Source organism: Melospiza georgiana, chromosome 5, assembly GCF_028018845.1.
Source record: "Melospiza georgiana isolate bMelGeo1 chromosome 5, bMelGeo1.pri, whole genome shotgun sequence".
Taxonomy (NCBI): domain Eukaryota; kingdom Metazoa; phylum Chordata; class Aves; order Passeriformes; family Passerellidae; genus Melospiza; species Melospiza georgiana.
Window position 1 is genome coordinate 12,649,167 of NC_080434.1, and position 17,334 is coordinate 12,666,500.

The 17,334-nt window shown below is 38.9% G+C and overlaps 1 protein-coding gene across 1 annotated transcript; it reads right to left on the reverse strand.

Annotated features, from left to right (window-relative positions):
• Positions 1-1,273: 1,273 nt before the first annotated feature.
• Positions 1,274-16,710, reverse strand: TMEM144 (transmembrane protein 144). The gene is made up of 12 exons (XM_058025281.1): positions 16,650-16,710; positions 14,327-14,523; positions 13,146-13,268; positions 12,768-12,867; positions 12,097-12,177; positions 10,075-10,156; positions 9,295-9,368; positions 8,298-8,416; positions 6,910-7,029; positions 6,347-6,444; positions 4,369-4,422; positions 1,274-3,476 (listed from the first exon to the last, which is right to left on the reverse strand). The coding sequence occupies exons 2-12, from the start codon at positions 14,463-14,465 to the stop codon at positions 3,393-3,395; spliced, it is 1,074 nt and encodes a 357-aa protein (XP_057881264.1). The 5' UTR covers positions 14,466-14,523; positions 16,650-16,710; the 3' UTR covers positions 1,274-3,392.
• Between the last annotated feature and the right edge of the window lie 624 nt (positions 16,711-17,334).

Genomic DNA, 17,334 nt, shown 5'->3' on the forward strand with positions numbered 1-17,334 from the left:
TGGGATTTTTTTCTTGCAGTCAACAAGTCAAATCTAATAGGAAAGCTTGTAAAAAAATTTTAATAAAGGTCATACTTGAGCTGTCATAAGGAAGATTTTTAATTAACATCCTAGCAGTCAGCAATTAAGCCTGCAGATCTGATAGCTTTACAACATAGACTGGAGAACTGCATCAGACTACAAGCATTTATTTACATGGCAATTACTATGGACAGGAGCTCAGGTGTTTTTTTTTTTGTTGTTGTTTTTTTTTTTTGTGTTTGTTTGTTTGTTCCCCCCCCGCCTCCCCCATAAAAAGCAATGATCTTGTACAAAATCTAGGAAATGCAAAGGTGCTCCTGCCCTGGAAGATTTAGCTGTTTCCTGTAATCATATCCAGTAGATGAATGCTGTGCCTGTATTTCAAGTTAATTTAACAGCATCCCCCAAGAGAGACAGCAGAGGCTGTAAGACCATCTATCCCAGGGAATGTATAGAGGATGGGGGAAAGGAGAAAGGATGGAAGTTCTGTCTCTCATCATCATGGAAATAGCAGTAGCCATAGGAGCATGTATCTTCTCCATAGCTGAACTAGGTCTATGTCTATTTGTGAAGAAAACCCCCTTGGTTACTAGTTTGGTTGGGACTTTTTCCTGTAGTAAATATAATGTCCCAAGCCTTTAAAGTCATAGTTATTATGGAGATGACGAACAGAATGTACAGTTTGTAACATTTCCTGTACAGTTCAGCATGATATACTGCATCCAAGTTTCTTTTCTTCATCTAAAAGTGACATTTCTTTACCTAAAGTGATTATAATTCTAGACACCACGAAGCCCTTGAGTTTCAAAACTCCAATAGCATGCCTGCATTTGACTTGCTCCTGAGGTGGAGCAGGGACAGTCTTGTTGGAAGCATGGCTGGAAAACCAGCACACTCCGGCCATCCTCCATGCAGGGGCACTGGAACAGCCCAGAGCTCCTGCCTGAAGCAGGAGGGACATTTCCTGCAGAGTTCACTGCTCACTGAGAGCACAGCTTCCCCCTTGAAGAGGGGAGAAAGGGGAGAGGGTCTGGGGGGGAAACAGGGGCAGTGCAGGGCAGGCACCTGCCCCTCTGTCCCTGCTGCTGTCACCTGCTTGCCCAAGGCAGCTTGTCCTGCTGCTGCCTTGCACCTCCTAGGGAGCAGGACTGAGGCATTAATAATTTATTATATGTAAACCAGTGAAGTATATGCACCTCACTGACATACTAAAGCTCAGTTTTAAAGTCCTATCCTAAAGTCTATGTGTAAACCTGAGGAGCCTAAGGATATTGTGTTTTCATTTTTCCAATTCTTTGTTGATCAGCAACTTTCTGGCATGGAATAAATTCCTGGAATATTTAAGAAGGGAATCCTTAAGACTGTGAACTTTAAGAAATTAAACAGAACCAAGGAAATGAATAAATGTCCTGTTTAATACAAGTTATTTCAAAACCACAATGAATATAATACTTGTCCTTGTCTGAGTCAATAGAATAATGGCTAGGTAAGTAACAGTCGATGTCTGTCAAGGAGAAATTGTGCCTGACCCGGGTACTGGACAGAAAAAAAATACCACTTTTCAGTTCAATATCAGGTATTAGTAGAAAACATCATGTACCATGACTTTTCTACCTGATGTTATGTAAAAGCTCTGAGAACACAGTCTAAACAAAAGCACTGCAAGACAGGAAAATTGTACTCAAAGGTTAATCAATTGTTCCCTGAAAAGTAAAAAGAAGTATTAGATACCAAAATGTAAGTAAAGGCCAGTAACATGCAGCATTTTCATTAATTATTTATAGCAATTAGAGAGTACATTTATTAAATTTGCAGATGACATCTGGCTGAAAAATGCTGCCACCTTGTTGGAGAACAAGTTTGACATTAGAGAAATGCCTTAAAGGAGGAAAAAACTGTCAGACACCAAGTTCTGACACCTAGGTAGGAATAAACAACACAAGCCAGGAAAAAGCAAGCTGAGTAACTGTTCTAAAACCAAATCTGGTGCAGAGCAGACAAAGGTGGAAGGGAGAAAGGAGAAATTATGATTGCAATCTAAACATGTTAACAATATCAAGTCATGATAGCAAAAAGTTGTGATGCCTAACTATGAACAGAGCTTGCAAATGGGATGGGGAAAAACACCCATAGTCTTACTGCTGCTCTTCCTAGCTTTTGGCTACAAGATGTAGCCTGACTGCTATGTTTTGGTATTCTACACAGACCCAGTCCACTTTGTGAGAGATCAGCATGGAGAAAGCTTCAGGGAAACCTCACTGCAGCCTTCCAGAAGCTTAAGGTGGTGTACAAAAAGGAGGCAGAGGGACTTTTTATATGGGCAGACAGTGACAGGACAAGGGCCAATGGTTTTACACTGAAAGAGATTAGGTTTAGATTAGATGTTAGCATGAAATTCCTTACTCAGGTGGTGGTGAAAGACTTGAATAGGCTGTCCAGAGAAGCTGCTTCTGTCTTATCTCTGGAAGTGTTCAAGGTCTGGGGCCCTCAACAACATGGTCTAGTAAATTGCATCCCTGCCCTCAGCAAAGGGGTTGGGCCTAGATGATTTTGAAGTCCCTTCCAGCCAAACCATTCTATTGTCAGGAAAGACACATAGAAATTGCAAGCAAGTTACAGGCAAGAGAAGACTGAAGGAGCTGGGGGTGTCTAATGTACTGAAGAAAAGGCTAAGGGGAGATTCAAAAAACATGCTCTGCATACATGAAGGTTAGCTGCCACAAGTAAGAAAATAAACAGTTGTCCCTGTTAGGGTGGTTATGGAAAACATGAAACAAAAGTAATTTTGCAGCACCCTTTTTACTCGCAGCACCCTTTTTACTCAATCTTCTTCGCAAATCTGAAGTGACTGGAAGATAACATTTTCATGTACACTCATGAGTTTAAAGAACAACGCTTCTAAATAAAAGCTTTATTATTTTCATGGATATCAGTTTCATAAGGAATATTTCAAGATGTATCTTATATTTACATCAGTAAGAAAAATGTTTTAATAAAACAAATCAGCTTGCAAACACATAGAGTATTATAAACTAACATTAAAATCACTATCCACTATCACAACAATTTATCCAAAATTTATGATGACATGAAGTTTAGCACCTGAATGAAAAACCAAAAAATTAGTAACAATAAAATCATTTAGCTTTGATTAATAAAGTCCTTTGATTTTCTTACTATTACAAGAAAAACAGGAACAAATATTTCCAGATTTTCTTTCATGCCAAATGTTTTCATTTTCCACTTGGCTGAAGTAAGTTAGTGTAAATGTTGGATATGCATTTTGAAAATTATTATGCATTGAGATCTACCAACATGGTCTTTCTATTTGTGTTAAACGCTAGCACCATCTACTGGTCCAGAAGGTCCTTTCAAACTTTAGAAAAAGCTGTGGAAAGTGATCCAGCCAAAATGATGCAAAACGATACTGACAGTAGCATGTAATTTTTCAGTCCCTGTACAGGCAAAATAAGAGAAAAAGGAAAATATCATCTTGTCATTATTGATACCACTTGGAAAAAAAAAAAAGTAAAACAAAGTACTAAGCTTCATTTAGGCAGAGATTATATAAAAGAATGAAAGGCTTAGAGAGTTATAAAGACTTGGGTAAAGAACATTATGACCTTCTACAGTAGTACACTACTAATCTGCAGTGGGAGACAGAACTTTTAGTTCTAGATACAAGTTAGGTACCTATGGATCCTGGAGAGATTGGCAAAAAGAATCTGGTGTTACACTGCTACCATTCAGTGCTTCAGATTCCACTAGAAAACTAACTTCTGCCCTCTATGTTTAAATCCAGTAAATTAGCTTGTTGTACACAACCACTGCTGTATCAATTTAGAATCTTTACATTACACTGTAATTACAAAGGTCTTTACAACAATAACATCTCTAATAATAGTAATATTACAATGTAATAATAATTGTAATTACAATACCTGCTGCATTTTTACATCCTTTGTTGAACCTGACCCTAAAAATGTAATGTACTTGCTGATGCATTATTGGGACAACTGCTCATTCCCCTGCTCCACTGAAAAAACTGGCTCAAATGAAAACTGTCTTCAGGCAGTGCCTGGCATCCTGCTCCTGGCTGTGCTACAGTCTTCATTTACATCCACTGCTCCTCATACAGCCATGGAACTAAAATCCTCATTCCTGTAAAAATTGTTCACAGTTCTTCAGGTTTCTTGGAAAACTTAATATGGCACGATATCACTTTCAGTTTCATAATGTAATACTTGTAAGGAGCAGGAATCTGAGATACAGCTGTATACCAAGTCATGCTGTCTCTACAGGTAGAGGCAGACAAGAGTTATTAGGTGAGAGACCTAATTACATTACCTTGATTTCCTTAAATACAAGGACTCCCCACATTGCAGCAACAAGGCCAGGACCCTAAAGAATAAGATTAATTTGTACATTACAGCACTTCATTAATTTTTACTCTGTCTCATTACTGCTCTCAGGGTGGTTGAATTTTGTCTGCATAACACATTTAAGTCCTTCCATTCTGTATAAATAAGGCACTTATGACAAAAGCATAAACATCACTGAAATATTTACTAAGTAAGATACGGTAAAATCTTCAGGAAGGGCTAAAGAGTCAAGAAACTGTTGGTTTTTTTGGCATTTTTTTTTCAGTAGGCACTTCTTTCTACACTACACTGCAGAGTCTGCTCCAGCTGTTACATGTTCTTTCAGTGGACTCCAAATAACATGCCTCACTTAAGGCCAAATTAAGAGTCCACAATGTTTCCTAACATTTCCTTTATTAGCATGACTAACTACTGGACAAAGTTTGATTTTATCACTCAGTAGGTTAGCAAGAGACTGAAACATAGATGTATTTCCTGTATAGTTGGTATCTGGACAAAGCACAAAGCCAGCCAGGGAGACAGGTCAGGGAAACTCTTGATTTTCTGTGATGTTGTTGTAGCCAGATTTCCTGGCTAACAGCAAACAGTGACACACAACAGCAACTTCCAGGCAGTCTGGGTAATAGTTTTTCCCCTGAGGGAGAAAGGATCTGAATTTTCATCTCTGATGAGAAAATATCTGAACGTGAAGCAAAACTGGCTCTGTTAATGCTTTGCATTAGAGCTGTTCTGAGAAACACTTGACAGATGTTTGGCCAGTGACCTTCCTCTCTTCATCCTCAATGCAGCTGACAGACACAGATATATGCCGCAAATTGTGTCACATGCTGAATATATGTGTGGGTGCTGTTTCCTAGTGACTTTGCCAACTATTATTTGAGGGGTCATTTCACTCTATAGATAATGTGCGCTGTGAGAGGAATGCACTTTTAAAAAATGGAACAAAGTGTTAAAGGGATGTGATGAATAACTCTCTAAAATTTTTCTCCAGAGTGAAGTAAAGCAGCAGTTCTGAACCTGTGGTCCAGATAGGCAGTTTCTCATCCTTCCTTTTATTTTTCATTTTGTGATTTTACATCCTTGTCCTTTAGGCATACTGATAACTAAATTACTACAACTGCTTCCCATTAATCCTTCAATTTCTGATTAGAATGATCCCAAGGTTTTTTTTTTTTCATTGCACACTGTATATTTTGACTTACTGCATCTTGAGGCAAAGCTCAATCCCTATTAAAGCTCTTTCATTAGTTTGCTTCCAAAACACAGCTGTTAAGCAAAACTTTGGCCTTAATATTTATTAACTCTCATTTGCCACCTTTCTATTACCAACTAGTGCCGTGTCAAGAGAGTAAATGCAAAGTTTACTTTTACCTAATAATTGGAATTTATGCTTTAAAGGTACATCATAAACAGAAATAAACAGAGACAGAACAGGCCAAACTATTTTCCACACATTTGCATAAGAACATCATTTTCAATAGTACATAATCTGTTCTATTTGTTCAAGAACTGTAAAAAGAAAAAATTACTTAAGCAAGCAAAATGACTACTAGGGGACAAAATATACAAATTCAAAAACATCCAGACCAAAATGTACTTCCTGGGATGAAAGCATAAAAAATTATTCTTATAATCACTTCAATTAAGTAGTTAATATTGATATAATTCTGTTTACAAAGCTTTGGCTTTTACATAACCTGAAGACTCACACTCTCAATTAGTCTGGTTTTTCTTTTGCTTGACATTGACCAAGATGGTGCTTGTCACAATCATTCATGCTCCTAAAAATCCAAAGACTAGTGCAGACAAGCAGAGTAGGCACTGCATCATTTTGACTAACAATGCTCTAGACCCATCAATTTCAACTGAATTCCAAAAACAGAAGGGTAAAAAACCCATTCACTTTTAATTCTAGTTAGAGATTTTATTTTTTATATACTTACTGCAGTAATTATTGGAAAGCTGACAACAGCACTGAGATAGTGATTGGCCAGGAACCAGCAGCAATTGGCTATTGCCCAAAGCACACCAGAAACAAACCCTAGAAAAATAAATCCCAATCAAAAACATGCATAGCAAGGTATGGGCAGCAGTTTGTGGAAGTTTTATACTTGTAGCATAATACAGCAATTGTATAGAAGTAGCTTAGTACATTAATTACTTTAACAAGCTGGCTCTGGCAAACTAAACCAAAGCTTGAAGGATAAAAATGAGCTACTCCAACTGAAGTAGCAAATCAATTTAAGTTTATTATTTTCTGGGCAATGTGCTCTCCACTCTGGCAATCAGTTTTTGAAAACCTGCAATGTCACTTCGTTCTCTTTTCAGATTAGAACAAAAGTTACCACTGTCTCCTACCCTTAATTAAGTAACCTAATAGTGCTCTTTCAAAAGAGACAAGAAGTCAAATGAAGTTACTTGAAAGGTGAACACAACTTGAACTAATCACTGCAAAATGGTCCAAAAAAGTAGCTGAAATGAAATGCTGATTTAAAAACAGTCATACCTGGCAATATGGCTTGCGGATAAACATAAGGTTTATTCTTCCTGACTGCACAATAGATCAAGAAGTAGATGGTACTTGTAAGAAATATTCCACTGAAGTGCGCAAAAACATAATCTAAATCTGAAAGAGAAATTACAAAATGTTAGTAAAAACACCAGCTATCAATTTTAACAAAATTATAGTCACCAATAACATTTATATAGACAAAAATGCATAAAGGTGCTACTCCTAAGAATTCAAATTCAAATCTCATTGTGCTGAACACAGCTGCCAGTCTGTGGATGCATACAATCAGTGACACCTATTAAACATGAACTAAATGCTGTGTTGACTTATTACAGCCTTCTGAACATTTCTATGAGCTGTTATTTTCAGAACTCTATTACATATTCCTGAATTAACTTACTAAAATCTTGAGAAAATCCACAAGTGAGGCTACAAAACTGAAGTGGGGATTTTACATAATTGTAGATGGTCAAGAGAAGTTGTAATTATGTTCCTGTATCATTGCTTTTTTCTATACATTTTACAGCAAGACAACTGCACAGACTACATAAGCCATATATAGCTCAGTTTTGTCCTTTTTCATTTTGAAGGATGTATCATAATTTTGATCACTATAATTATGAACAATAACAAATCCTCTATGGATTTTGTACATGCTAAGAGAGTATTTCCAACATGGTGAAGCAGAAGCCTGTAGCAAGGTGATCCTTGTCTCCTTGAAGCTATAAATTCTCAACAGGAAAGACAGTTATGGTAATGACAACATCTGTTTTGCCTGGCTGGGGAATACATACATTGCAGTATTCAAGAGAAATTGTATATGACAATGGTGACATTGTGTTCTCAGTAGTACTTTACTCTTAAGGTGCTTCAGGCATTACCTGATAAGAGGATAACTTCAACCTTAAGGAAAATGTTTCTGGGGGAATGTTGTTTGAAAATGGCAATTAGGCTTATGTTAAATGGTCTCAACTTATAAAACCAACATGGTTTTAATTACTTATGTTATTACATGTCTGCTCTCCTCATCTGTTATGATCAATCTTCTCCTTTATTGCTGTTGGCAATTGGCAAGCTCATGTCCTCATTCTCCACTCATACAAACTCTGTACTTTGAGAATGCTAGTATTTAATGCCTTCAGAAACATACCTGTGAGTTAAGTATGGTAGTCTTTGGTCTGCTTCTCAGTGTTTTTTATGGTGTAATTAACCTCTGAGAAAAAGGGAGTGCTAGGGCTATGATTATGACAACATCTAAAGTAGTGCAGAACGGATAAATTGTCATGGTATATTTTTAGGCATATCAAGAACTTCACCCTATGCCTTCAAAAAAAGGAGAACACAATGATGAAATGAGGTAGAAGTGATCTATAAGCCTTTACCAAACTGACTCGCTCCTGTGTACACAGTTTCATTTCTTCTTCCATGGTCCTTGATGTAAAGCACTGGTACAAAACTGGAACCATAGAATATTCCAGCCACTACAGCCAGGCTACAGCCTCTTTAAAAGAGCAAAAATAGGAGAAAATAGCCTTGCATGAGTTAAGGAAGTAGACAACACATGTAAGCCCAGTAGCACACGTAAAAACTGTGCATCATATAAAAATTGCTAGCCACAAAAACAAAACATTTTAGCACATTTTTCTTTTCTGGTAGAGAAATGGTTCACGTAGTTTCCTCCTACTTTGAACCAAACAAGACAAACAATGCCTGCTGCAAAAGCCAGCAATCTAGATTAATGATACAGGAAACTAAATAACTAGGATTTCCTAAAAGCAGAGCTAGGGGACAACAAACAAAAATTCAGTTAAAAATGTTCCCACCCTCACCTTTGTTGTTGCCATCAATATATTCTAATTTCCCAGGTTCATTGACTCTTCAGTCTGCTTCTCCATCTTCAGATTGCTGTACTTTTGGCAGTCTCCACTCCCCACACAAGGCTTCTTGTTAGCTTGCTTCCACTTTGAAGCACTTTTACTGTCTCCTTACCATACTGCCATGCCTTCTCCAGTTGTATTCACTTGGAAACCACATCTGGAAGCATGTCATTAGCACAGGCTTCTTCTGTGCTAGAGTGCTAATCAACTAGGTGCTAAAACCCAGCTCTGAAATAACTGAGTTGATATTGTCATTTCCTTTGCCAAATTATATTTTTCACAGTAGTACCTAATACTTGATTGGTAAGGTTAGACACACTCAACAGTGCCAATGGAATAATCTAAATAGCTGTGCAACTATTCATATATAGATTTGCACACTACACTTGTATGTAAAAATCTGTCATTTATTGTGTGACTTGGCTAGGAAATCACAAATTCTGCTCCTACACTGTGTATAACTACTTTCTCTGCATCAGCAAAAGAACTGTGAGCAACTTACATGAGTCTCCTTTTTGCTGGAGAAAGTTTGTTCACCCATGAGTCTTCAGTGGTCTCTTCAGAAACATTTATAGACTGCAAAAAACCAAGAGTTTCAATGCAAATTTAGTTTAGTTTCATTTCTTAAGATGTGTAATTTTTTAAAAGAGTTTTTTCTATGATTCAGTCTAGTAGACTGGAACCTCTAGTGAGCACTGAGCACAGCTAGAAAACTCAGGGCTCTCTGTCCAGGCAACCACTGAGCTCCAGCAGGAAGGTACAATGGTAGGAGGAGCCTGTGGTTCTGCAGCTCTCCTTGCATACTCTGTGCTCCCTAAGGAGTGACAGCCAATCTGGTACCCCTCACTGGCCTCCAGCCTGTGCCACTGCTGATGATGACAGTCAGCAACTCTTGGCAGCCTCCTGGCTCTGCAACAGGGCAAAAACCTGGCCTTCCACCTAAGCACCCTCACAGCTTTGCAGCTAATGTTTAATTGAAATTGCTTCCTCTCTACAGATAAGAAAGTAATACACTCTTCTATGTAATCTCCATCGTAATGAAGAAGGACTTTCTAAGCCATCTAAAGCTGACAAACAAGAAAGAACAAGTGGGAATATCTTTTCTCTTTCTAATATCAAAAATGATGTCCAAGATCCACAGATTAAGATACCATCAGTACATATTTGTGTTGTTTTATGTAGTCTATCATAAATCTTAGCAAACTCGACTAACAAATATTTTTTTGTTTTAAAATGGAGATTTATTTTCACTGCTGTAAAATAACAACTGTAGAGTACTTACACTTTCTCTCAGTAAAGGTGTGCTTTCTAATGAAGTTGAAGAACTCTGGACTTCAGTTTTTATAAAAAGAAATATGACAGCACTCAGAAGAGAAAAATACACCAATAAATACCATGTCAGTTATAAGGACGTAACATTTAGTGTCCAGAGACAAAAGTTTTATTTTGAGGCATATTCCTTTGTTTTCATTATTACCTAGAGTCACTGTAGTATATTTAAAAACGCAATTGCTTTAAAGTCATAACTTACTATGATTCTATATACATAAAATATGCAAATGTAATAATTTTAAGTTATTAATTTAACTTAGCTAAAAGATAACCTAAGTGAAAGTAAGTTCACTTTATAGATCTTTCTTCTTACGCAATGCGATTGAAACATCATCTTTTAACAACCATAGTTGGTAGTTACAACCATATTAAGAACAGATGCATTAGCTAACAGTGCTCTTTTGTACCAAACCCCACACAAATGGAACACATGCTTGAAAATTCTATATGGAACAGCTTAAACCTCCATAGAATTGCCTCTATGTTCATGAAAAAATACTAATGTTTAGTCTTCCATCATATGCGAGGAACGGGATACTGCTGCTACAGGGCCTTGTGAGCATACAGAAGGAAAAGGGATATTGCTCAGTGTATTAAGTGAATAAAATAGAGAAGAAAGGATAATATTACTACTCTTAACTCTGCCTCCAGGAGACCAGGTAAATACCTGCAATCAGAACTGCAAGGATCTGTTCCTTACTTTTATGAAAAAACATTTTAATGCTCTAGGAATTTCTTCTCCTAGCTGTAAACGGAATGTTTCCATTTGAAGGATTCATTTCTTACTGATGGAATAAGCATAGTTATACAAGGATGTCAGTTTCCTCCAGAGGAAACATACAGATTCCACACAGGAAGCTAAAATGGAAAGCCTGTTCCTGAGCTCCACAGAGCAACGTGCACAGGCTTTGTGCAGTTTGCCAGGGAAACATGTTTGCTCACAATCCCTCTCCCTGCTGGTCGCTCCTCCATGATATCTCAAACAGGAAGCAGGTGGTGATCTGCATGAATCCATCAGGCAGGAATAGCAGTGCTGCTGCTATTTTCTCAGTGCCTCCCAAAATCATGTGCCACATGTAATAGGAATGGATATAAAGCTGCAGACTCTTAGAAAAGAAGAAAAGTGGAAGCCAAAATCATGAATTTAAAGCAGAAGCTCTGTCCTCCCAGTCAGAAATGGCTTATTTCCATGTTCTTAATGCCCTCCTTTTCTGAAAGGCATTCTGTTAATATTCTGCCAGCATGCTTAGAGTAAGCCCTTAGGATTTAGGGCCATCTTCCCAGCCACCCAGCTGGAAAGCAAGAACACTGCTACATAAAAGATCCTCTTTCCTCTGTGTTTGGACCAAAAGGTATGCATTCATACAAAGAGCAAACAAGCAAAAAGAGAGAATAAAGTCCTTCCAAAGATCCTGAAGGAAGACAACGTGTGGGATTTGGAAGCGTGGCTTAAGACTTACATTACACAGAGCTATTACAGACAGGAAAACATGCAAAGCCTCTGGCCTTCCATGGACCTCAAAGTACCAAGGAAGGGGTTCTGTGGCATATTCTATTGTTACGAGATTAAGATTTGTACCCCTGACTGAGTGAAGTGAGATCAGAAATCTGAAGTTTTCTCAACAAGATTCTTTTAGTCAGGCTGTCCTCTGACAGGATTTGGGGAAGTCAACCATTAGAATAAGCTAGGAGGAGAGGCAATCCATGTAACACTACTTTGCCTTGAACATGCCTACCAGCATAAAAATATATTTTTGTGTTTGTGGATAACCATTTCCCCCCCGTACTGGGTAACATGTCTGTTTCTACATGAACACTGACCAACTAGGTATGGATAGCACCCAAATTTGGAAGTATATGGATTTGCCAAAGATTATTCAACATATTTGTTCTCTTGTGAAATCATCCTGGTGGTTGGTTATTAAATATGTATTTTACATAACAGATATTAATTATAAGAATCAATTTCTACCTTATAAGTGAAAGTCCAGCTCCAATATAATTTAAGATTGGTCTTGATACCTCTTCTGGGTCAATTCCAAACCAACCAAACCTGGAACATTTAACCAGTTTCACTCAGACACACTGACTTTATACAAATAGTTAAATTATAAAACCTAGTACTTGAAGTCTTGACTAATGTAAATAATTCTGCCTAAGTAAGTATTTTCAGTATTAGATCAGTGCTTCAGTTGGCTTGCAAAAAACGTCTATTTTACAAAAATAACCTTTAACTTAACATGCATTTTAAAAATATATGTATATTTAAGAACTGAAGTTATTTTATCAGACCAGATCGCAGAAGAAAAAAACCACAAATATGTACTAGTTTTACATTAAGAAATTATTTATTGACTCAATCACATCACTGGGCATTCTTCTTTCTATTGAAACAGAGGAAATACAAAAAGCTAAAACAGTTAACTTAAGTAATTTCCACTAAGAAGGAGAAAGTTTTAATATATAGGATAGTGGTAGACTTGGCAGCCCTACATTAATGGCTGAAGTTGATGATCTTAAAGGTCTTTTCAAACCTGAATGACTCTATGATTCTACAGGTGAGTTTTCACTTATCAGTGAAGACTTGGCAACAGTAATGATGTTATTAGTTAATTAATGACTTAAGATTTAAAACATACTTACCTTGAACTTGCCCAGCCTGTCAGCAAATTAAAAGAAGCCCATATCAAAAGACCAAGAGCTAAGCCAATAGTTTTAACAATAGGGACAACTGTAACATTGCCTGAAATACAAAAACCAAAAATGAAATCAGTAAAAAACAGAACGTGATCTTGTATATGCTTGCTTTCGGTTCTGTACTTGGTTGGAAGGCAAAAAAAAATTTAGGAAGCTACAAGGCAGTAAGAAACAATGTTTTCAAAAATAAACACATTGTACATAGACTTTTCCTCCATATAGTTTTAAATGTTATTTTTGGTGTGAATTTGCCTGAATAACTATTAAATAACTAATATCTTATATATGGAAAAGCTTCAAGAATTGGAATCTCTTTATCCTCACCTGTAGCCCACACAAAACCTCCAACCATAGCCAGGGGCCAAAAGCGGGGGCAATTCTGGATCAAATTGACCACCAAAGAAACTATCCATATGGAGGCACAGAGAATCCACTGGAAGAACATGCCTGTTGAAAAATCAAATGCACACAACAGGGAATTTGTAGAATACTGCATGTGTGAATATCTTAACAGTTTATGTTTATCTTTAATACACTAGTAGATAAAGATCAAAAAGGTGGCCACTGCCTTTGTGAATGCAGGGAACCTTGTTATAATTTATTCAAGGGATGTATTTTTAGAGTAGGTTATAGTTTGGTTAACCTTTTCCTTATCACAAATTCCTCCTACAGAGTTTCAAAAGACACTTTGCTGGCCAAAGTTTACACAAGCCCTAATTCTTAAACACATAAAAATTTTGATGGACTTCTGACAAAGGTGATATTCAGTTGCTGTAAACTTCTCCCACCACTCCAGTAGCTGCTAACACGGAGGACTGCACAGGATAAGACTTTCTCAAAGCTCAAGCTTTTCTGGTAATCCCAGACACTGAGGATGGTCAGTGACAGATCTCTTCTACCTCTGTATATTCTTAAAGGGTCAATTAGGCAGACAGTTAACTTTATGCCCAAGCTTGTCTTGTTAGGGTCATATTTGGCATAAAGAGCAGAGGCTAAATCCAGCCTGCAATGCAGGTACCATATTACAATAACAAAGGCAAATTTACTCATTTACAGATCTGATAATTTCTTATGCTTCATATACACATGAAAATTTTCTCTGAACAAGTCAGCAAATAAAATCACTAAAATTTCAGGTTTTGTTTTTATGTTAGGTGCACAATTGAAAAGCAATGCTCCAAAGTCCAATAATATTTACCTCATTTCTAAATAACACTTTATGTATCTGAGAACTCCCACAAGGGTAGAACAAAGAGCGTTTCACCTTCCATTGTGAAATTCTCATGAAATGTACATCATCACTGTCAAAGTGTACAACTTATGAAAAGGCCCTTCTCAAGATGTGCCACATCCTGAAGCAGTATTTTTGTTTTATACCCTAGCAACAGCAGAAAAAAATTACACATACTCTCTGGATTAAGGCTGTGATGATGGCCTCTAGTAATTTGCTGGTAAAATATTATTCCTTTTAGCAAAAATAGCCAAAGAAAAGAATATAAGTTTACCATCACCAGTATCAAATTTCTTGACAGGCACAAAGTTTGTCCCAAATAGAAGGACAGCTACTGTGGAAGAAGCAAAGCCAATAGCTAGATCTGTTCCATTGCTGATGTTGGCAGCACTGTAAGCTTTCCCAATATTCATCTTTGCTTTGAAGGTGTTTCTTTTTGTGGAGTTGTTTTGCTGCAGGTCTGGACAGAATCTGGAATCAAAGAGTAGAATTAAGTATGTGGACTATTAATTAATACCAACCTGGTTTAGAAATCTGAAACTTAAAGGATCTTACTTATCAGTCTCTCAAAGCTGCTATGAACTGCAAAGAGGTTAATGCAGGAAAGGTTCATGTAGAACCCCACAAAAACCAGACATAAAGCATTAATAAAGTGACTCAATAACAGTTAAACAAAGAAACCCCCAATATTGTATGTTTTATCTGAAGACACAAGAATGTAGAGGTGCACTCAAAGGTTATGAATCTGTGAGGAGTATGGGAAGTGCTGATGCTTTAGTGAGATGCTATCAGAATATTCCTTATTCACATAGTCAAAGGGGGAGGTCACAATGGGGTGCATCAAAAACAGGGATAGACAAAATCTCAACTGGCAGAAGCATTTACAGCAGACCCATTGTCAAGAAGTCAGGAACAGGTGCAGAGATTCTATAGATGCCACAGTGAGATCAGTATGGAATCACAAGGGAACCACAGGGATTGCTCTAGCTAATACTAAATATAAGTAAAGGTTCATTTTTCTGTGAGAGCAAAGGGAGAAGCTGCCTCTAAAATTTCCTCGTTCATTCCATGTAAGTATAGTAAGAAAGGCAAAGATTGTTTTAATCCCAGAATATCTGACTTTTTTTAAAGTGAGTCATCTTGAGGTTACACTCAACAGATGAGCCACACATGCACTTTTAATATGGAGTACCACTTTGACAGACAAGATGTCTCTGAGGACAACCATAAGAATATGAAGTTTGTGTACATAACTTTCCAAAACTTTGTTCCAAATCTGGCTAAATTTCACACCCAACTTTCAATTCCATTTCAAATCCTTCAAGAGAAAGCTTAATCAGAGAAGGCCTGAAGCAACCTGCTCTAACTTTGATGACAGAACTGCTTTAAGGTGTGAATTGAATCAATGACCTACAGAGATCCCTTCCAAGCTAAATAATTCTAATATTGTATGATCAAATGTCAAGAGCAAATAATAAATTGTTACACAACATTAAGCCAACTATATTTTTTTCTACATACTTTCCACATCAGAGAGCTTCTGAGAGTTCACTAAAAGCCTTTTCTCTTCAATCCTATGTTATTGCCTGATGGACTTGCATACGTCCCTCCAAAGACTCAAGAGGCAACAAATGCCAAAACCAGAACAAATGCCAAACACCAAAGCTGCTATGCTCTTAAAGCAGAGTGGTTGTATCTGGAACTCAAGCAAAGGTAACTGCAATTGATACTGTTATTGAAGACTTTTTTTCCACTGAGTTGCCCTTCCTGAAAGGCCCTTCAGGATTCCCAGCAGCAGAAAAAATACTATTTTGCTGTTGGATGTTGAAATATTGTTGGCACACATTGCTCTTTTCCTAAGTTCACTGGTTCACCCCACTGGAGTGCTGTGCTCTACATTTCCACAATTCCCTCAGAAATATGACACAACAAACCATGATGCTCACTTACTGCAACAGTAACACATTGCTACAATCTCTGCAGAGAGAGACAAAATCAAGAGGCCCTGTCTTTGAGAGCCTTTACTTCAGTGGTGAACCAAATTGTTGGTAAGATTCTGAAGAACCTCTTTACTAATTAAGTGGGTTTTTAAACGTTGCATGTTGTACTATTTATTTGCACATTTCTCATATTATCCATTGACTATTAAGGGTTGATACTTTCACCCTCAACTTAGGACACTCCTATGGGTTCCAAGGTGGCTCAGATCAACGTGCCAAAGCGACACCATAACCCTTGCTCTAGTAACGTATCTTTGCTTCCCTGGGGTGAGCTCTTTTAAAAGACGTTCTTCGGGCACTGTTTGGACTAAGTGCTATCAGGGAACAAGGAAAACGCTTAGCTGAGAGCTCCACCCGGGCCGCCGTGGCTTCACTGACGCCACCGCGCCGGGTCTGCGGCGGGGCAGGCCCGGGCTGCAGGCGGGGCCCGGCCCAGCCCTCGCTCCCGGCCGCTCGGCCCCGCACCCCGATGGGATACCCGAGACCCCGCTCCAGACGGACGCCTTCCTTCCTCCCCCCAGCGCCCTGTGCTCAGCGCCGCGGCGGGTTTTAGGGCGCTCCGCTCCGGGGCGGAAGGCGGCCGGGACGGGCCCATACCGACAGATCCCCGGTCCCGTCCCTCCGTGCGGCCTCGGCTCCGCCGCCCGCCGGGAGCCGCGCAGCCCCAGCGCCGCTCACCGAGGCCGCCCGCCCGCGCCGGCACCGCCCCGCGCCTCGGCCCCGCCCGCCTCCATCCGCTTCTGCCCACTGGGCTCTTCCCCGTCCGGGAGCGGGGCGGAGACGAGGCGGGGGTGGGTAATTTCGGCTGCCTTTGTCTCGCTGCCATGGCGGCTTCCCGTCTGGCGAGGAAGAATCGCTAAGAATCGCTAAGAGAAAATTTAAATTAATGCACCCATGTCGTGGTAAAAGCGCCTTTGGTCCTCCCTGCAGTAAGCGCGCGGATGAGACAGTTCCCTCCCGAGTGGAAGTGCAGCTGTGGACTCCACAGGCCGGTGGTGCTGTGACCGTAACTGAAGAGTCACAGAATCAGTCAGGTTGGGAAAGGCCTCTGGAGATCATCGAGTCCAACCTGTGGCCCAAGACCACCATGCCAGCTAGACCCTGGAGTGCGCTAAGTGCCACATCCCTTCTTAAGCACCTCCAGGAACAGTGACTCCACCATCTCCCTGTGTTCATTCCAGTGTTTAATCACATGCTCTGTGTGTCACATCCAGTCTTCAACACCTCCTTAGGCACTATATTGCAATGTTTTTTGAGAATAAATTCTTCCCAACGTCCAGCC

Bases quoted from the DNA above. Each gene is read 5' to 3' on its own strand.
- TMEM144 (XM_058025281.1), bottom strand. From the start codon at position 14,465: ATGAATATTGGGAAAGCTTACAGTGCTGCCAACATCAGCAATGGAACA. The intron at 12,178-12,767 runs GTAAGTATGTTT...TAAATGTTCCAG, and splicing joins ACAGGCTGGGCAAGTTCAAG to GTTTGGTTGGTTTGGAATTG. The intron at 9,369-10,074 runs GTAAGTACTCTA...GGTTTTTTGCAG, and splicing joins CACCTTTACTGAGAGAAAGT to TCTATAAATGTTTCTGAAGA.